Source organism: Gopherus evgoodei, chromosome 8 (assembly GCF_007399415.2).
Source record: "Gopherus evgoodei ecotype Sinaloan lineage chromosome 8, rGopEvg1_v1.p, whole genome shotgun sequence".
NCBI classification, from domain to species: domain Eukaryota; kingdom Metazoa; phylum Chordata; order Testudines; family Testudinidae; genus Gopherus; species Gopherus evgoodei.
In genome coordinates this window covers 102,196,290-102,218,177 of record NC_044329.1, presented here as the reverse complement: position 1 = coordinate 102,218,177, position 21,888 = coordinate 102,196,290, and the positions used below count along the sequence as shown (strand labels likewise).

At 40.0% G+C, this 21,888-nt stretch overlaps 1 protein-coding gene across 6 annotated transcripts in view; it reads left to right on the top strand.

Annotated features, from left to right (window-relative positions):
- Nucleotides 1-19: 19 nt before the first annotated feature.
- The window catches only part of ZYG11B (zyg-11 family member B, cell cycle regulator), a 37,068-nt gene continuing 15,199 nt past the window's right edge, over nucleotides 20-21,888 (top strand). Inside the window, exons 1-5 of one of the 6 annotated variants that reach the window (XM_030572770.1) lie at nucleotides 20-117; nucleotides 12,708-12,873; nucleotides 14,524-15,278; nucleotides 19,432-19,572; nucleotides 20,568-20,744. In XM_030572770.1, the coding sequence (XP_030428630.1) occupies nucleotides 115-117; nucleotides 12,708-12,873; nucleotides 14,524-15,278; nucleotides 19,432-19,572; nucleotides 20,568-20,744 (1,242 nt within the window). In that variant the 5' untranslated portion in view covers nucleotides 20-114. Of the gene's footprint in view, nucleotides 118-209; nucleotides 232-947; nucleotides 984-8,961; nucleotides 9,016-9,753; nucleotides 9,916-12,707; nucleotides 12,874-14,523; nucleotides 15,279-19,431; nucleotides 19,573-20,567; nucleotides 20,745-21,888 lie in introns of those variants that run through there. The other 5 variants (XM_030572771.1, XM_030572772.1, XM_030572768.1 and 2 more) reach the window with 5 other exon arrangements.

Below are 21,888 nucleotides of genomic sequence, written 5' to 3'. Positions count from 1 at the left end.
CCTTTAAGGAAGGCGGGAGGCGGGCCCGGCCGCCCCTAGCCGGCTGAGGCGGATTCACTTCCAGGCCGCCCCGGCTGGCTGCTGGGTGACGGAGCCCGGGGAGCCAGCGCAGAGATGGTGAGTCCTTCCCCCCCCCGCCATGGGGTTTGCAGCCCGCCGAGGGCAGGGGCCCCACGCGGGGAGGGTCGGGGCTGCCTCCCCCCAGCACAGCCCCTGGCGAGCTCGGCTGAGGTAAACTCCCCTCCGGCTGCCTCGGGGGCTGTTCGAGGCGGGCGGTGAGGCCCTCGCGGGGGCGGACTGGCGGGCGATGGCAGCCCGGCGCTCGCGGCCCTGACAGCAGATCGCTGCGGCTCCTCGGCGCCAGGGGAGCAGGACAGTTCGCGGTTACTGCGGGTGGTTGTGCAACGAGCCGCGGAGCGGCGTGTTACATAAACAGGGACCGAGGCTGCAGGAGCCGGGCGGCAGCTCCGCGCCGTGGAGGGGCGAGTTACGTTCCCTGACAGCGGCTCGCCCCGGGATGTTAACAACCAACCCATCTCGGGAGGCTCCTTCCAGAACCAGCTGGGGGCTTAGCGGGGCGGGCGAACTGTACCCGGCCCCCCCTCGTTTGGATACACTTAGACCCGGGTCACCTGTTCGCCTGCCTTCAGGGGACTATGCCCTGCTGGTATCAGCACCTTTCTTCTACCACTCCAGCTGTGTCTGCTGTAAGGGTTGTACTGTAACAGGTGTGCTGTAAACAAGACACGAGAAGTCATTCCTCTGCTGTACTCTGCGCTGGTCAGGCCTCAGCTGGAGTATTGTGTCCAGTTCTGGGCACTGCATTTCAAGAAAGATGTGGAGAAATTGGAGAGGGTCCAGAGAAGAGCAACAAGAATGGTTAAAGGTCTTGAGAACATGATCTATGAAGGAAGGCTGAAGGAATTGGGTTTGTTTAGTTTGGAAAAGAGAAGACTGAGAGGCGACATGATAGCAGTTTTCAGGTATCTGAAAGGGTGTCATCAGGAGGAGGGAGAAAACTTGTTCACTTTAGCCTCCAATGATAGAACAAGAAGCAATGGGCTTAAACTGCAGCAAGGGAGATTTAGGTTGGACATTAGGAAAAAGTTCCTAACTGTCAGGGTAGTTAAACACTGGAATAGATTGCCTAGGGAAGTTGTGGAATCTCCATCTCTGGAGATATTTAAGAATAGGTTAGATAAATGTCTGTTAGGGATGGTCTAGACAGTATTTGGTCCTGCCATGAGGGCAGGGGACTGGACTCGATGACCTCTCAAGGTCCCTTCCAGTCCTAGAGTCTATGAATCTGTGATCTTTAACTAATTTAGTTTCAATCAAACAAAACTCCTGCTCTTAACTGGAATAGTTAAATGGACACAAAACCTATGTGTAGATCAGGCCATACCCAATTAAGGAGCACAAGTTCCTTCAAAAAATCAGGGGGACTTGTACTTCCGAGTCACTCATGTCTACACCGCAAAACAGACACACCAGATCCCTGAGCCCAAACATCTACACTGTATTTTTTATAACCCCACAGCTCTAGCCCAGTGAGCCCAAGTCAGCTGACATGGGCCAGTCGTTGATATTTGGTTGCAGGGTAGATATATAAAACCCTCCATGGGCAGGATTGAACCGGGGACATCTGGATCTTAGTGCATGAGCCTCTACAACAACATGAGCTAAAAGTGAGCTAGGCCTGCCTGTTAGCTAAGGCTGTAGGGCAGACTCATTTTATCTTTCTCTTTAAGCGGTTTCGGTGCCACTAGATGGGATAGAACAGTGGTTCTCAAACTTTTGTACTGGTGACCCCTTTCACATAGCAAGCCTCTGAGTGCAACCCCCCTTATAAATTAAAAACGCTTTTTTTATATATTTAACACCATTATAAATGCTGAAAGCAAAATGGGGTTTGGGGTGGAGGCTGACAGCTCACGATCCCCCATGTAATAACCTCATGACCCCCTTAGAGGTCCTGATTCCCAGTTTGAGAACCGCTTGGCTAGAACAACACACCCAGAAGGTGTGTGGGTTACAGATACACCCTCACGGCTTCAATCTACACTGACTTTGGCTCACTCTGCAATGCTAGCTTGGGTTGGAGCTTAGGCTGGAACTCATGCTCTGATGGTGTGTTGACACTGGAATAAAATTTCTGCAATTGGCCTGGATCATCTGACTCACCTCGATCGTCTGACTTGTGCTTGTGGTGCTCGGGCTGGAGCCTGGGCTTTGGGACCCTTCCACCTTGCGGGGTCCCAGAGCTTGGGCTCCAGTTTGAGCCTAAACATCTACAACCTCGCATCTTGAGTCCCATGGCCTCCCCTGGGTGTTAATTGTTGTGTAGATGTTCCCTGAAACCCACCCACCTTGCTGGGATTAATAGTCCGAGTACCAGTTCAAGTGGGAATGTCTAAACTGCTATTTTTAGACTCATAGTTTGAGTCAAAGTCTGTAGACCTAGGCTCCGAGACACACCATGGTGTTGGTGGTTTTTTGTTTTGTTTTTTTCAGTGTAGACATACTGGTGCTTTTGAAAATGAAGCTCCCAGTGGATAAGAAACTGATTTTTGTCATCTGAAAAGAGTGAACAAGTGCAAATTGCAGGGATTTGACTAGAGGCTGGTTTTTTTGTGGTGGGGTATTAGATTAGTCCTCTTGGGATCCAGGAAGTGGGCAGGAGAAGCAGTAGAAGAGAAGAGGTGGGAGAGGAGCTGTGTTACCTCAGGTTTTCCTGACTGCAAAAAGATTATAGATAAATTGAGTGTTTTGTTTCTATAGCTACTTTAAAGGCCACCTGGCTCCCAGGTGACTCTTAAGGCCAACAGCTCACTTTTTACAGGGTTACAGGCTTATGCAGCATCTCAACAGTCCATGCTTCACTTCTTTCCCCTTTGAGCCACCCGCCCCCTCACAGCTGCAACATGTAGTGTTCAGGTGAGGGTGGAACAAAGGAAGAACTAAAACAGAAAGCAAAAACACTACACCCAGCATTAAAAAGAGGATACAGTAGGAAAGTAAATAGGAACAGAAAATGAAAATACAACTCAATTGTGCGAGGGACATAGTGCAAGTTTTATGCTAGGCACCTACACACCTATCTGTCAATCAGTTTCAGGGGCAACAAGGGGCTTTACAAAAACATCTGGCAAATGCTGCTATAGGCTTACCTGATTAAGGAGCACAAGTTTTATCAAAAAATCAGGGGGACTTGTGCTTCTGAGTCACTTATGTCTACACTGTAAAAAAAAAAAAAAACCTTACCAGGTTCCAGACAGAGCCCAAACATCTACACTGCATTTATTTTTATAGCCCCATAGCTCTAGCCCAGTGAGCTCAAGTCAGCTGACATGGGCCAGCCGTTGATGTCTCATTGCAGGGTAGATACACTCTCAGGACTTCAGTCTACACTGACTTTGGCTGGCTCTGCGATGTTAGCTTGGGTTCTGAGGGTGTGTTGACACTGGAATAAAAGACCTGTGATTGGCCTGGGTCATCTGACTTGCACTTGTGGTGCTCAGGCGGGAGCCTGGGCTCTGGGACCCTTCCCCCTTGTGGGGTCCCAGAGCTTGGGCTCCAGTCTGAGCCTAAACATCTACAGTCTCACATCTTGAGTCCCACAGCTCAAGCTTTTGTAGCACAGCAGCAACTACACTAATAATAATTAGTGCTTTACAAGCAGCAAAGAGTCCTGTGCATCTGACGAAGTGGGTATTCACCCACGAAAGCTCATGCTCCAAAACGTCTGTTAGTCTATAAGGTGCCACAGGACTCTTTGCTGCTTTTACAGATCCAGACTAACACGGCTACCCCTCTGATACTAGTGCTTTACAGATACTTAACAGTAGGATGAAGCATATTCCCTCTGTCACTACTAAAGCATCACAGAGGGAAAGATGGTTGGGGAAAAATGCATTTTGTTTGTTACCTTGTTGTCTCCTTGTGAAGAGTCATGATTCACCCGCAGTTGGAAATGACTGTATTTTTTTAAAAAACAAAACCCCAAACCGTACACTTTGCTTTTTATATTTAACAAGGCTTAAACATACATTGTTGTGTGAAAACCTGACCGGGGGGAGGGGGAATTGAGGCTGCTGATCCATCTTAACTAGCAAGGGGGTTGAATATATTTTGTTTCTACAACAACACAAGTTATGCAGGAAGAGTTAAGCTATTATACAGGAGGTCAGACTGGATGATCCTATTGGTCCTTTCTTGCTTTATAATCTATGAATCTAAGTTCCTATTGTAGTATGATTATTTTTGAATTTTTTGGATTGTGTCACAACCTTAATGCTTGTTTAAGCTAGTTTTGTTGTGCACAACAAATCTAAAGGCTTGTCTGCAAAGGAAATTACACCAATGTAAGCTAAGGCCATGTTCTCTGCCAGCACAGTTATATCGGTCAGTGGTGTGAAGAGGTGTGATACCTGACTGACATAGCTGTATTGGCAGAAGCCCCTAATGTAGGTGCAGGTTTATTGGCAAAAACTGCAGTTTTACTGGTACAGTTTGTTCTGCTCTTGGGGCGGGGGAGGGAGGAGGGGTTGGTGGAATAAGTTGCGCTAGTAAAAGCGCAGCTTTGCCAGTATACATGCATCTACAATAGGAATGCTTTTCAAGTGTAGTATTACAGTATTCCTATGAGTAAAGAGCTGCTGGTGTAGTCATGGACTAAGGGGTGTCTCTAAACGGAAAGTTATATACTTTTTCAGTTTAGTTCCTCCATTTGAAAGAAGTTTAAACTAATTCCCACTTCCCCTAAAAAAAAGTCCTTCTTATTCTGGAATAAGAGTGACCACACAGGGAATTATACTAATATTATTGGTAAAACTGTCCTGTGTGGAGATCTTTCCTTCAACACAAGTTTTGTAGACTGTGAGATGAATGTTTGGGGAGTCTTTACAAATGTGTTAAGACTTCAAATTAACTGTTAATCAACTAACTCAAGGTAAAAAATAGTGTAGACAAAGACTAGAGTCTGAGATTTAAAAAAATAAACAAAGTAACCATGCATTTTGCCCTTTAAGAGCAGGTGTTGGAGACTGGAATAGAAAATGTGTATGTTGGCCTTGTAACCTGGTAGAATATGTATTTAGAAGATAGTAAACATGATTGATTAAGAAAGTAATGATAATAGGTCATATGATGTTTATGGCCATGCTGAGATGTAATTTTTAAGTAGTTCTGAGGAAATTCACTTATTAAATACTCTGTACATTCAAAACAATAACAAATCTTACAAATTAAACCAGTTACTGATTCTTCTTTCCTGACCAACCCATCGGGAGTAATACCACTTCCCATAAAGCTCCTTTCCCCCACCTCATATGTTCTCCCTAGCTCATCATCTTGAACGCCTGGGAAAACAGATGGGCCTTGCAGAGTGTCCAAAAAGCCAACAGATTCAGGTTCTGTTATACCAAGGTAGAAAACAGGTTCCAAAATTGAGGGTCATTCACTGAATATGCTTTGCCAGCAGCCACCTTACAGTTATACCAGAGGTCTGCGTGCTTCGTTTCTTCAGCTGCCTGGGTATATCATGTCGGGAAAGCTTAACTCTTTATAGGCTAAAAGAAACACCTTAGTATTTTAAATGATTTGGAGTAGGGGAAGTTTTAAAATGCAGTGCATTTTTACATGAAAATCTAGATTTTGGGGGTTGGGAGTGAGACAGCTTCCATTATCCTTGTAATTTACAGTTAAATATCTTTTAATTAAATCTTCATAAAGAGTAATTTAGTTATAGTATTAGGCCTAAATTGCCAACTCTGCAAAATATAGTTAGACCCATGGTCAATGAACTGATGGACTGTTAAAATGTAGCTCTAGTTCACAATTTCAGATGTATGGTTATTATCTACTTCCTTTCATTTCTATGTTAGAAATACAGATTAAGAACACTTGTTTTAAAATGTTGGGTGACTTTCAGGGCTTGTTTACATGGTGCTTTAATTTAGTGCAGATTAGCTGGGGTATAAGTTCTAGTTCACACCAGCATGTTGCACGCTTACTAGCCCATGTGGATCCTGCTGATGATGCATGCTGAAAGTTCCCTACCCTGCACTGCACTGCACATAAACATGGTATTAAGCCGTTACTTAGGCCTGCTCTACGCTACAAAGTTAGGTTCAGATAAGTCTGCTTGCATCAACCTAGTTATGCATGTAGACTCTGTTTTCGGGTGCAACTGTGTTCTGATGTAAATGTGTCTGAGCACACCTCCTGTTCCATGATTCCCATGTCAAGAGCTCCTAAAGAAACCAAATGTAAGGTCATCTTTTATTTGAAGTGGAGAGGAAAAGAACTTCTTGTCTTTTTAGATAGGATGCTTGAGGTCCTCTGTATATAGCACTTATTAGAGAAAAATGGCCATTGAAAACAAAGAAAGGAATACTTGTTTTTTTGTAAATCTGTGTCATTGGATCAAAGGTACTGAATCAGGGTGGTTCTGCTATGTTGGAAAGTTTTGGCATTTGTATCTTCTATTTTAAAAAGCACCGTGCTATTTATATTTCGAACAAATGACAAACGTGGAGCATATCCCCTTCCCTAATGGAGACCAAAATGAAGCAGCAGTCATAGGGCAGGGGTTCTCAAACTGGGGCTGGGACCCCTCAGGGGGTCGTGAGGTTATTATATGAGGGGGTCACGAGCGGTCAACCTCCATCCCAAACTCCACTTTGCCTCCAGCATTTGTAATGGTATTAAATTAAAAACACTTTTTAATATATTTGTCAGGGGGGTTGCACTCAGAGGTTTGCTATGTGAAAGGGATCACCAGCAAAAAAGTTAGAGAGCCACTGTCATAGGGCATTTGTGGTCAGAACAAACAAATTTTGATGTCAAAGTTGATATAGGTTTCTTAGAAAGAGTTTAATGGAAAGATAAGGATCTATCAATATTCTAGAAAAATCTTCAAAGCTTTTACACTGGTTCATCAAAGAAAAGCTAAGTAAGCAAAAGCTACTTTTTATTTGTTCAGAGGATTTTATTTTTAAATGAGTCTGCGATATGAGGGCTTGCAAAGGAGCAGATTAAGTCATTATTGAGGATAGCGAAGCTAGCCTTTCTGCCAGAGTAGGCTACAGCAGCCTGACAGAAGAAGTCAGATATACTTGTTGATTTAGTATACAGTAAGTAGGTGTATGTGATTGTGGTTCACATGATGCTGTTTTAGAAAAAATTCAGGAAAAACATGGTTGAAATTCTTAATAAAGTAATCCTCTTCATTAATTTTAAACAAGACTTGCTGAATTTAGGATTCTGTAGTTCAAGGATGTGAAGTGGCCCTGTGTAAACTGTACTGTCTCTAAATAGTGAAACTTTATATAGGGTAAAACATTTTCTCTCCATAATAAACCATTTATTAGGATAGGGTGGGAAGCAGAAGTTTTAAATATTCCTCTTTTTTATTTTATTTTTTATTTGTGGGGGAGAGAATTCTTTGTTGCGTGTGACAAATCTGCCCAAGACACTCATTTACGTGCTTATAATCAGAGGCACTTGGATTGAAGGAGGCATTATGCTTCAGGCTGCCACGTGCATTAGGTTGCTGTTAGATGCTGAAATCCATGCTGTTTATTTTATTAACTTATTATGTATACTACTAATTACAATTTAAATTTTCATATGTTTTCATGCTTAATAAACATCTATTAAAATAGTAATTCATTGTTTTTAAACAAAAGCTTTTAAAAAGCTAAAGAAAACTGTTCTACTTTATAAGGCAAAACTATAGTCACTCTTGGCTGCATCAGTAGAATGCTGTTATGTATCTTGAGTAATAATGTCAGTCTTTCAGATGTACACCAGAGAAGACACATGAGGTCTGCTTATCTTTTTGACTGCCTGCCTTGTGACTTTTATATGAACTTGACAGGATGGAAAAGTACTGAGATTGAAGGGACTCTGTCTAGTAGTTTAGATAGGTAATTTAGGCTGTGTATACAAAAGTCTAATCACACATTTCAATAGAAATGTCTGTGTATATTTCTATATAAAACAGCTTTTGTTCAGATTTAATCAGTTCTAGGCAGTGTTTACAACTTGAACATGGCAGCACTGTATTAATGCATGAGAGCTGGAAAGTGAAATTAATTAGAAACAAAAGGGAAACTACTGTAGTTCATTTCCATTTTCAAAGTTGAGTAAAATGCAAAGACTTAACAGCATAAATAGAAAAGTAACATTTTGAAAATTATTTTACTTCTAACCTCATATGTTCTTAAACATAGGCAAGGAATTTTTCTTTTTAGCATAAGATCTTGAACATGTCCTTTTTAAGGAAAAGAACAGTACATTAGAAAATCAGAAATGCTTCTGGCTCTGCTAGAATAGTTATAGGGCAAGTCCCCATTGTCACATTACAACAGTAGAGAATTCCAAGAAGAGTCACTTTATTTTTCATGACACTTATTGAGGAACTTCATTAGAACACAGAACACAGTATTGCCCCTACTGGGTCTTCTGCTTCACTGTACAGTTTATGCCAAAAACCTTCCCAAGCTCCTTCCCACCTGGCTTTTTGCCATAGATTTACAGAAGCAGTGCACACAGTCTCATGCCCACCACTGTGGGAATCAATGAAGTTCATGAAAGAGGTGTGGTGTTACTGGTGTGTGTATAATTAATCCTAATTAATGGATATTGTTGGATGCCCTTCTGGCGTGAAGAATAAGCATTTTTAATGGAATCAGACTAGAGATGGGCTGAACTTCAATATTTTTATTTGAACTTCCCCTAAAATTTGGGGGTGTTTAGATCTATGGTATTGGTCTGGGCTCATGTCTGATCACAAACAGACATTTTTTTAATCTACACCCTTATCTTCCCAATTTATTTCAGTTACTGGTCCATCAGCAAAGCCTAATAACATCATTGGACTTCAATGACTGACACACAGAAGAACTTAGCTTTTCTGGCAAAAAGAATGGAAAGGTGCCAAAAGCAATATCACCAATGTTTTGCCTCTATCAGATGTTGAAGCAGCAAATTACAAGCACTGGAGTTGTTGTGAGCAAGGGGCATCTTTTATTAAATGGGAGTAGATTTCATATGCTGATTCTTGACTGAGAATCAACAGTCATCATATGCTCTTCAATGTGTGAAGTAATTTTAGGATAGACAATTTCTTCCCCCTCCACTTTTAAAGAGAAGTGATTTTTAAATGATTAGCCAAAATTCTGTTCAGAAGACTTTCAGGCATCCGTTATACATCATAAAGAAGCAAAAGAGTCTAGACAACCCATTTTCCCCCCTCTTAATATCTTTGCATACAGATGTAGCCAAATTTTACTGCTTCCTGATAATGTCCAACAAATCTTATAAGAAAATTAGTTAATTAGTAATAAAATGCATTAACAATACTTCAGAGCATTTTAGTAAACACTAAGCACTACAAGTCCCCTGTGAGGCAAGTAAGAATTTCAAATGGGGAAACTGAGGCAGGGAATTTGAGTTACTAATCAAAGGTCGTAGAGGAAGTTTGTCTGAGTAGGAATTATAATTTGGAGCTTCTGGTTCCCAACCCTGTGCTTGCAACTCTCAACTGTGTTAAATTAACATGTCTTTTAGCTGACTACATGTGATTGGTTAGGAATGGGACAAAGGTAAGGTGAAGTTCCTGAAAGTATGCAGTGTTACATGGAACAGTTCATTTATAAAAAGATGCATCTTCATGAGTTAATCAAGAGGATTACATGAGGCAGATGAAGTAACAGAATGGAAGCCACATAAAGTAGAAATAAAAGATAAATATAGCCAGAACATTCAGTTTAAAGGCAAAATAACATTGCTCTTGGAGTTTGAGATGTATCAAAAACTGACACCCTTATTTTCAAAATCGTGTAGGGGAACATGTACCGGTCACTCAGCATTCTTTGGTGTTAGTGTTGAGAATGATTCATAATGTTTGTGAGTCACTCCTTATGATGATGGAATGTGGTTACTTAAAAACAGCAGGCTGTTATTGGGCACTAGAAGACTGAACAGAAAAACTATATTCAAAGATTAAGATTATGTATTAATAAGAGAAGTTCAGAGGTTTCTCATGATTATTTCCTGTCTTGCTGTTAGTGTCTGATACACCCAAGGATATATTTTGCAATACCTTGGTGCTGTGTGTAGGATAAATATGAAATTAAAGAATTAGGGTTAGTTTGGTTAAGGAAGAGTGTGTGTTTGTGTTTGTGTTGTAAAGAAGGGCCTTGACTAGCAAGTAGAAGGAAGGCCTTGAAAATACTGAGTTATAAGGTCACTAGGAATAAAGTAGGGAGACTGTCTGGTTCAAAGAATAACTAATAAGATAAGGGAAAGCTTCTTTTTAAAAAGGGGGGGGGGAAAGAAAAAAAGCCTCTGACAACTAGGGTGGCTGCGGATGGTTTTAAATAAGACAAAAGTAATCTGTTTTAAAATGAGTTCCCATGACCCTTCCCAACCCACATTCCAATGTTGAAGCCTCTGGGAATGGAAAAACTGTTGGTCAGAAAGAAGGAGGGGTGTGAAGACCTTGAAAAGAAAGAAGGTTGTAAATCTCACCTGGATTAAGACTGGAAATAAGGGTGAATGGTCTTAAATTGATTTTTAGCTGAAGTCAGTAACTGGCAATGATCTCACTTGTTTGTTTACGGGTATAAAAAGTAAACTCTTAAAGGGGTCATTCCTAATACTTGCCTGATCATGTTGAAGCCAACAAATATAGGTAAGTATCCCAGGTTTAGTCTGTTTGTAAGTATCTTGATTAAATGCTTATAAATGTTTGCTACCGTTTGGACGTAGTAAATTGCTTATTATTTAGGCTTTTTATGCATCTTTAGTGCAATTGTATAAATACCATTTGACCTTTGGATTTAATGAAGGAATTTAGGGTTAAATTAATGTCATGGTAATATTCTGCGTAAATAATAATTCCAACACAAGGTAAAAAAATGTTGGCTATGATTTGAAAGAAGACTATAAAAATTGTCACTTTGGGTCCCAGGTTTGTACAGTAATGAACAGGTTGTCTTCAGTCCTTTTTAATCTTGTACTTAAATACTGTTTGTCATTTGTCAGTTTTAGTATTAATAAAACATTGCCCCTTATTTTAAGGCTATTTTAAACTTTCAGCTTTTCATTTCTAGTAGATTGGAAGCAGCGTGGGTTGATTTAAATCAGCAATCAGGAAACCTTGATTTAAAGCATTTATTTTAATCTTGTTTTGCATTTGTACTTTTTAGTTATTTTCCTAAAACATGTTAACACGCATCTAAATATAGTCTTTACTCTAATTTTTGAATAAATTTTTGCTAATCAGGAGGACACACTAACTGCTTTAATGCATAGATATATCTCATTCTACATACATTATTCAGATTCTTAATTTTTACAATTTTTATCACATTAAGAAATTGTGAATGATGCATTTCTTATTTACTAGATAACTTTCTATTCTTGGTCTGCATTTAGATCTGAAATTGGGATTCAACTAAAAATGAACAAAAACATTTTATAATTATTTTTATCAGTTAAATATAACTGCCTTAAATATGCTGGTTACATAAGAAACGTTTATCAAAACGTATTTTTCTTTTAGAACAAAGGAAGGCTTGACTATAATTAGTGGATTATCTGCAGTTTTGGGTCAGATTTTCAAAGTTACTTTGGGATCTAATCTCCTTCCAGATTTTAGAATTAGTAGATCTCATTGTCTACCACCTGGTTTTTATAGATTGAAAGAGGAAAACAAGCTTTCCTGCTTTCTCAGATGCCAAGTAGTTTCTCAACTTAGTTTGGATTAGTTCATTCAAACAAAATATTCCCTCTGCATCTGCTGCTAAACTAAAAGTGATGAAGGCAAAAGCTTTTGTACACAACAGAAATTGAAATTGCATTTGTGAAATGTCAACATTTGTTCCACTATAAAAATTGAAAATAATATAGATTCTTAATGGAGTGCATGAAATTGTGAAATAGTTATAAAACTTGAGTTAACCGTCACAGTTAAAGATGTTTTCCTCATGAGTTTGTGTGTATTTAAAAAAGCAACACTGATTAAAAATTTGAAGAGAGCTCATTATTGCAGTGTAGAATTTTTGGTTATTTATTTAAATTATTTGAAGATTATATGATGCTTAGGCATTAACATTGGTTATTATTTAAAATTTTAAATTTAAACATTTTATTTATAAAAAGAAAAATATATTTAACTTAATCTGATTTTTAAAAAATAATTATTCTATTTTAATCCACCTTGCGATAAACTAATCAGCAGTTTGGCTTTGCTCTTCAGCAGATGATGTACCAGTATCCAACAGAAGCATAGTCTCTACACCAGCTTGGTGTTTCTTTTGAATATAATGAGTTTTAAACATCCTGTCTCTCTTTTGTTTGGAATAGGGAAATGGAAACAGCAGCAAAATCATAATGCAGTATATTCCATTAAATTACTGTAGGATCATATTTAATATATTAACTACATTTAAAAGGATGTTATTCTTCAGATGCAAAGTGAGAGATTTAATAGTTACAATTGAATGTATGATGATAGGGTGTCCCCTCAGCTGATTTTGTAATGCTACCCTGTCCGTTAGTGATGAGAATTGTGCTAACAAAACACTGACTGGTACCAAAATACTATGTTTATAAATGGGCTTGATCATTCATGGCCAATATTTTTGATTTAACTCTAATGTCTCAGTAATTTGGTTGTGTTTTGCTTATGACAGGAGGAGGCATCTCCATATACTTTACTTGATATCTGCTTGAATTTTCTGACCGCTGACCTAGAAAAGTTTTGTACAGAAAGGCAAGATGGAACACTGTGCTTGCAGGAGCCAGGAATATTTCCACAAGAAGTGGCTGATCGACTGCTGCAGACTATGGCATTTCATGGTAATATCTTTATTTCAAAGGCAGCAGCTGTAGGTTTTCCACTAGAATATGACATTGCAGCCCCTACTTTATAGTCTAGTAGGATCTGGCACTGGAGCCACATGAACCTTCTTCCTTAATCTCCAGTGAAGAGGAATTTTTGCTCTTCTGGCTTTGTCACAACTTCTGCTGAATGCATCATGGATGGATAGAAAGCTGCCCTCATGGATAAAATGTCCTTTGTCCCATGTTTGCCCTTAGTTTAATGTATCTTTTCAATTAGATGTCAGCACTTTTCGCTGGGGTTCTTATTTCTGTCAGGATTAAAGGAATCTGATGAACTATATCTTTCTGCAGATGCTCAGATATTTAATTAGAATGTTAATAATATCTTTCATGGAGTAATTAACTGAAGTCTGTCTGTTCCACCCCGTATCTGCATAATTACATCTAAAATTATCTCGCTATAACACCTTCATTCATTTCATGTTACACAGTAAGCAGTGTGCATAAAATGTATTTCGTTGCTGAAAAGAAAAATCAAACCAGGAAATGCACTATAAAAAAACTGTCAAAACCATTATTTTCTTCTTCTAACTACATCTGTACCTTGATATAACGCTGTCCTTGGGAGCCAAAAAATCTAACCGTGTTATATTGAACTTGCTTTGATCAACTGGAGTGCGCAGCCCTGCTTCCCTGGAGCACTGCTTTACCGCGCTATATCCAAATTCAGGCTATATTGGGTGGCGTTATATCCAGGTAGCGATTGTATATATTAAGTGCAGGCCTAACATATGTCTTCACTAAAGTCTATCATTTGATAAGGGTTACCACCCTGTTTCTGATATCAGACTCCTGGTCTTCAATATGGACTGGACAGGAAATGGAGGGTAGGTGGAACCTCAGCAAAATGTTTTGAATTTTTGTCAGATTTCTAACCAGTTCTCATAAGTTGTGGTAGGTCCATATAAATGCAAGTTTTAGTCTAAAATGTCCATAATTCGAGGTTGTTTTAAAGACAGGTTAATTACCAGTTGAAGTTTTCAGCCTTATTTGAAGCAGACTAGGTTTTGTATATGTTGCTATTTATGCCGTGACTAACCCTTGAAAAATGTGTGATTTCTTCCGCACTGTTTCTGAAACTAGGGGCCCAGACCCAAAAGGGGATCACAAGCCTGTTAGGGTGTTGCAGTATTGCCACTCTTAATTACTTCTGCACCACTGCTGGCAGCAGTGCTTCCTGAAGCTGATGGCAGGATGGAAATACTATGCCATCCTTGCTTCTCAGCTGCTGGCAGGCAGTATTGCCTTCAGAGCTGGTCACCTGGCCAGCAGCTGCCACTCTCCCGCCACCCAGCTCTGAAGGCAGAGTGGAGAGTGGTGGCTGGTGGCCAGTTCAGAAGCCAATGCTGCCTGCTAGCGGCAGTGGATAAATAAGGGTGGCATGATATTGCCACTCTTATTTCTGTGCTGTGGCAGCCCTGCCTTAAGGGCTGGGCAGCCAGAGACCAAATTTCATGGAGGAGACCAGATTTCATGGTCCGTGACGTGATTTTCATGGCTGTGAATTATGAACCAGTTATTCTTGTTAATCCTTGTCATTTTCCCCCCATAGATTTGAAAAAAAAATCTGTAATACAGCATAAACTTATTGCTATTTTCCAACAGGGCTGCTAAATGATGGAACTGTGGGCATCTTCCGAGGCAACCAGATGCGTTTGAAACGAGCTTGTATCCGCAAAGCAAAAATCTCTGCAGTGGCTTTCCGGAAAGCATTTTGCCATCACAAGCTGGTAGAACTTGATGCTACAGGGGTGAATGCAGATATTACAATCACAGACATCATAAGTGGACTTGGCAGCAATAAATGGATCAAACAAAACCTTCAATGCCTTGTGCTGAACTCATTAACTCTCTCCTTGGAAGACCCATATGAAAGATGCTTTAGTCAGTTGTCTGGTCTTCGTGCTTTGAGCATTACCAATGTTCTGTTCTACAATGAAGACTTAGCAGATGTTGCATCACTTCCAAGGTTAGAAAGTCTAGATATATCCAATACCTCTGTCACTGACATAACTGCACTCCTCACCTGCAAGGAGCAACTTAAGTCTCTGACCATGCACCACCTGAAATGCTTGAAAATGACGACGACACAGATTTTGGATGTTCTAAGAGAACTGAAATATCTGAATCATCTTGATATTTCAGATGATAAACAATTCACATCAGATATAGCACTTCGTTTACTAGAACAGAAAGATATCCTACCTAACCTTGTGTCTTTGGACATTTCCGGAAGAAAGCATGTTACAGATGAAGCTGTAGAAGCATTTATTCAACAGCGACCAACAATGCAGTTTGTGGGACTGTTAGCTACTGATGCTGGCTACTCAGAATTCCTTACAGGAGAAGGAAACTTAAAGGTTTGACGTTTTAAGTTTGGCTATTTAAAGTTGTTATAACAAACATGTGGCTCTTCCAGAATGAAATTATAGGTTCACCTCCCATCATAGTATTTTTATCCGGTAATGGCAATTGCTAATAACTGTGGCTCGGGCCTTCATGTAACTGTTTCTGTGCCAAAATTTGGGTCATATTTAACGTAAATTGTCTATTTTTCTATACCACTCAATGAGTATTGAAGTACTGCTTTGAGATATCAAACCTATGGGAACAGGATGTTAGCACTGGATAGTCTGAAACTATTTATTGGCATAATAAACTCTGGTTCCTTGGCATGACCTCTAGCATAAAGTATCAATATTTCAAAGCCTCATTCATATTGATGCATTGGCATTTGTATACAGCTTTGAGCAGTTCTACTTAACATAGTAGATGCAATAAAACTTTATATTCAGGAACTACTTTTGTACTCAGCTCAACATCTGTTTTTTCAGATCGATGTTTCTGTCTGTCACCCAGCCCTTTTATTACATCAGTGACTCACCTCTGCCCCCTCTTTTCTGGATAGGGCATTGGTTACCTTGTTCTCAAACCCCTCAATATGTTTAATACTCCTGCAAAACTATACTCCAGTGTAGCAATCTGGAGTTGGTTCCTTTTGTTCTCTCGAACCATATTAATGATGAATGATCTGTTAATACCCTGAACCACCTGTTGGAATTATCTGAGCTGTTTTACACCCCACACAGTAGTGTAACATTCCTTTTCTATTACCGGGTAATTCTGTTCAGTGAGAGACAGGTTTTTTGCTCAGAGTGCAATGGTCTGTTTCTTCCTGGTCTGCATCAGTACATCTCCTAGGCTTGCATTGGATGCATCAATTCAATTCAAATACTTTCTTAAAATCTGGACTGGCCAAAATGGGTGTGCATCTCTCCTTTGATCTGTTCCCTCATTGTCCCTATAGTCCTGTAAGCCCTTCTATTTACTAGGTGTGCATCACTAGTGTTAATGTGGTGGTCTCTCTGGTAAGTAAAACCAGGTTTGTTAGAGAATACCATTTTTTGACTTTGTAACACAGCCACTTCTTTCCCTTTCCCTTTCCCTTTCCCTTTCCCTTTCCCTTTCCCTTTTTCTTTTTCTTTTTCTTTTTCTTTTTCTTTTCCAATGGGGGCTAGCCCTTCACTTAAAATAATGCTCTCTAAAGAGTTCTCCTCATTACTCTCAGACATTAAGTCTAAGAAAGGCAATACTTGACATATCTCATCTGCATAGCATATCCTGTTTACTATAGGCGCTCTGTTTTGGTAAGCTTTTACTCTGCTAATATGTACAGTTTGGGGTAAACCCTGACTATAGGGGTTTTGTACCTGATAAGTGACTTCATTTTAGTTATTCTGCCACCTCAAAGGGACCCTCTCATGAGGATATTTCATGCTTTTTGTAGGGGCTAGTACCAAAACCAAAACATCTTTCTATATTAAAGGCTCTTTCACTTGTCGTCTTGTCATACCATGCTTTTTGTATAGTTTCACTTTCTTCAAGATTATGCTGTACCAGCTTCATAATGGTTTTAGCTCTGCCATGAATTTAGATACAAATTCACTTATATTGAAATGTCTGCTTATATGTGCAAGCAGCTGATTTTTGTAGTGTTACCACTTAAGAATAAACAGTAGGCAGTACTTTCCAGTGAGATCAGAACAGTTGTATAACAGTCCAGCAAAACTTCTCTGTGAAAAACCTTATGAAGATAAACTGATAACCCTAGGTAGTGTGTGAGACAGATGTGAAGCTGGACATGAGTTCCAAATGGTGTGGGTTTTTTACTTGCAAAATGCATCATAGTGTAGCGATGATCAACACTGTATTTTATCAATAGGACAAGTAAAGATGGCAACAGCATCTCTCAAACACTGTACTATGAAAGATTATTTCCTGGTCTGGAAGCAAGATCTGAGAGATTTGTTTGGCCCAAGCAATATGGGATGCAGAAGACTGATTGATTGTGGACTTGTTCATTGTAAACTATTTTATGTAAACACATCAAATGCAAAGTCTCTTGGCAACTCTCTTGCTCTCTTCAAATCTCTTGGAGCCAAACATATATCCCTTCAGATATCCTGAGGTGAATTAACTTAATTTTTTTGTGTGTGTGTGACTGAGCCACCCCTCCCGCAAATACCAATTCACCAACTGCAGTCAGTGAACATTTACTTGCCCCTAGGAAACACATGAAGTACCACAGCATATTGCTTACCTATAAAGAGATTTAAAAAGCAGTGGCATTAGATAATGGGAGTGCTCGCTGTAATGGGGGTGAAAAAGATACCAGGTGAGCAAGGAACATTTTTTAAAGATACTCTCCAAAGCCTAAGTTCTTTTGCCTTGACTGCCAAAAAGAAAAGAAAAATGTATTCTTAACCTGAGTTTTATGGAGACTCATAGAAGTGTAGGACTTGAATGGATCTCAGTAGGTCATCTACTCCAGTCCCCTTCCCTCAAGGTAGGACAAAGTAATAACTGGACCAGGCGTTCTGAAACTTCATTGCATTGCAACTCCCTTCTGACAAAAAAATTACTACATGACCCAGGAGGGGGAACTGAAGCCTGAGCCTGCCCGAGCTCCACTTCCCCGGGCACGGGGGCCAAAGCCAAAAGCTTGAGCCCTATCATCCAGGGCTGAAGCCCTTGGGCTTTAGTTTTGACCTTGCGTGCAGGGTCTCAGGCTTTGGCCCTGGGTGGTGAGGCTAAGGTTTTGGCTTCTGCCCTGGGTGGTGGGGCTCGAGCTTCATCCCTGGTCCCCAGCCAGTCTAACGCCAGCCCTGGTGATCCTATTAAATGGGATTGCAACCCACTTCGGGGTCCCAACCCATAGTTATTAGAGAAATGTTGAACTAAACCATTTCTGACAGATGTTTGTCCAATCTGCTCTTTGACGGAGATTCCACAACCTTCCGAGGCAATTTGTTCCAGTGCTTAAGTTAATTAACTCAAGGTAAATTCTAGTGAAGGCAATTGTTGTTTTTCACATGAGTTCGCAAGTTGAATTAAAGTCTAGGCTTTAAGAATTCATCTTTTTCTTTCTTTTTTTTTAAAAAGAGAATATAGGACCTATGATACTTCTCATTAATAGAATTCTGGGAAGCTATAGCTACTGATTGAACTAATTAGTAACCTGCAAAAACAAGGAAACTTTCTCTCATTGGTGTGGCTAAAACAAGCACCACCACCAGCTGAGAAAATTGCATCAAGTGTATTGTTTCAGCAGCAGTGTGTGCCCATTTGTGTGTGATGGATCTTGCAGCTGTGAATCTTGCTTATAAGGCAAAAATGGACACAAGCAACATTAATTGGTTATGGAGTGACACTCCTCCTGCCTGATTGGTTACAGGGAGTTCTGGTCAAAGATTGGATTGAAGCTGAGTTTTGGTTTATACTTTGGACCCTACCAAGTTTACGGCCATGAAAAATGCATCACAGTCTGTGAAATCTGGTCTCCCCCGTGAAATCTGGTCTTTTGTGTACTTTTACCCTACGCTATACAGATTTCACGGGGGAGACCAGCGTTTCTCAAACTGGGGTCCCGACCAAAAGAGGGTTGTGGAGGGGGGTCACAAGGTTGTTGTAGGGTGGTTGCAGTATTGTCACCCTTATTTCTGTGCCGCCTTCAGAGCTGGGTGGCCGGAGAGTGGTGACTGCTGGCCAGGTGCCCAGATCTGAAGGCAGCATCCTGCCAGCGGCGGTGCAGAAGTAAGTGTGGCAGTGCCATACAGTGCCACCCTTACTTCCACGCTGCTGCCTTCAGAGTTGGGTCAGGACCCCTACAGTTACAACACCATGAAAATTCAGATTTAAATAGCTGAAATCCATGAAATTTTTTAAATCTTATGACCGTGAAATTGACCAAAATGGACCGTGAATTTGGTAGGGCCCTATTTATACTGTACAATATTACTTTATTTTGATGGGGAATGTTAAAATGTGTCTAGTCCTGGGCTACTGCAGGCAGATCATGTACTAGGTAGATGAAATGTTAAAAACACAGAGATTTGGATAAAATGCCACCGGCTTTGGAACAATAGTTTTGCACAGTTAAGAAAAATCAAATTCTGAAATACAGTAATGACAACTTTTAAAAAAGGAAATATAAACTTCTTTGTCTGTTCCTAGGTGTCTGGAGAAGCAAATGAAACTCAGATTTCTGAAGCACTGAAACGGTACAGTGAGCGGGCATTCTTTGTGAGGGAAGCACTCTTTCATCTGTTCAGCCTTACACACGTTATGGAAAAAACAAAGCCTGAAATTTTAAAGGTAAAACAATACACTTCAGATGAGAAAATCTTGCTCTGTTCTGTAAATTTAACTTCAGATGAGCATCTGGAAAGCTTATAATATACTGAAAACTTAGTGTATGTTATGTAGCTTTCTTCTGCCTGTTTGATTACTTGGTATTGATTAAGAGGTTTAGTAGAAATCATTAAGCTTCTGTTAATGTTCACGTGAAAGTGATGTGTGTGTTAGTGGCGTGAATGGTGCAGAAGAGTTGATTTTCCTCTGAAAAGAGGCACCAGGCTAATTCAGCAGCAGTATGAATGCATTTTACAAATAAATACTTCTGAATGCAGCTTAGAAAAGTCTTCTAATATTGCATTATGACATCCTAACTATTGAACAAGTATTGCTTAAAGATAGACAAACTATTGAGTTACCTGTAGGAGTTATTAGACTAAAAGCCTGTCCCTAGGCCACTGGCTTTGTATCATTGGAGCCCCAGATGTAGTTAATCTTTATCATTCCAATGGAAGGAGAGATCAGAGAGGTTCAGTTTTCTAGCAAAAAAGATTATTGATCAACATCTTTCAAATTAAACAAGTGACTTTAAGAAAATATCATGATTCTTCCAGCCCTGCTGTTAGCAGGAGATATTGCTGCTTGATCATGTTAGTGTCAATTGTAAAGAGAGTTTGGATATTCAGTCACCAGCAAAGATTACTCTTCCGTTTCCCTGTTTATAAGGTATTTGTGACAAGTTTACAAAGCCAAAACCATAACCTGAGAAGGGATGGCTATAGGCCTGTGATAAATTAGCAGCCTTATTGCTGTAGTAGCGCTCAAATTATTTGCTTGAAATAACTGAGCAAAAGCAGAGAGGCTCTTTCGGGGTACTGAAATGTCACTCACTGGATTGCTGAATTGAGTGAGAGGTAGGGAGGAATTGTGGGGCACCAAATCACCAATGGATCCAGGGTTGCTCTTCAGTATGTGGATTTATATATAATGTGAATATGATTTTGTTTGTCTTTCAGCTTGTGGTTATTGGAATGCGAAATCACCCTCTGAACTTGCCTGTGCAGTTAGCAGCAAGTGCATGTGTATTTAACTTAACCAAGCAAGATTTAGCAGCAGGCATGCCTGTTCGACTACTGGCTGATGTCACTCACTTACTCCTTAAGGCCATGGAACATTTTCCCAACCATCAACAGGTAAAAATATTGGGTTTCTTTTTTCTGTGGATTTCTCATCCTAGCAGAAGGCCTAATAATAGAAATACAACCCAGGTGCTGTGATGTGTTTCTGCTTTGAGACTATTTTAATGCTATGAAGTATTAAATGTAAGCTAAATAGAGCCTCAGCTTTCTTGTAAACATGATGGAGATCTAACCATCCCTGCAGATGTTGCAAAACAATATGAACTTAACAGAGAAGAGACAAGTTCTGACTCTACCTCAACGATGGCCTTGAACAGATACACCCAGATATGTTTGTGTACAGTATGCACACCTGATATATTGTAACTTGAAAGGCTGCTCTTTGTGACAGTTTTACTTTTAGACTGCAGTACATTAATATAATCATGATGCATGACAAAATTTGTAGAAGTGCAGTCGGATAGTTAACTTACTAGAATTAAGGATCTGTGGTTGTACTATTGCTATGAACTGCATCACTGTATGGTGAGATCCCACCCAACAGGCACTAATAGTAGCTGCATCTTTCCACTGACAAACACGTGGGCAAGGAATGTCTAGTGCCTTTCTGTCCTTGATTTTTGCATTCCCTGGAGTCACATCCGCGTTGAACTCTCTGCCTCATAGGAGTGCAGTTTGTAGAAGCAATGTTCCTCTAGCATGGCTTTTTTAAAGACTTTCTTTTACTGAAATCAAACTAATCACCAAGGACAATAAGAGGCAAATAAAAGAGTAATGCCTATTGTCATCTTTATCAACCATTGTATGCACAAAACTCAGTAACTGTGCTAAACATTTCCTCACACAGCAAAAAAACAAAGAACCAGAACAGAAAGGAGAGACACAAACAGGAGAGATACCACCATTAGATATCTGACAGTTATGTCCCAGTGGTTATCGCCATGATATCATTATCTAGGCAGGATTGAGTTAAGTAAAAGTCCAGAACTGATTGTGTTGTCCTTTACAAAAACAGCCCTAAAGTTTCTGGTAGAGAATTTTGGATATATGGGTACCACTTCTCTCTATATTAATTAGTTAATTCCAACTATACATACGATGGGAGCTAATTTAGCTACAACGAGTCAGGAAAAAGATATTTGAGTCATCGTGGATAGTTCTCTGAAGATGTCCATGCAGTGTGCAGAGGTGATCAAAA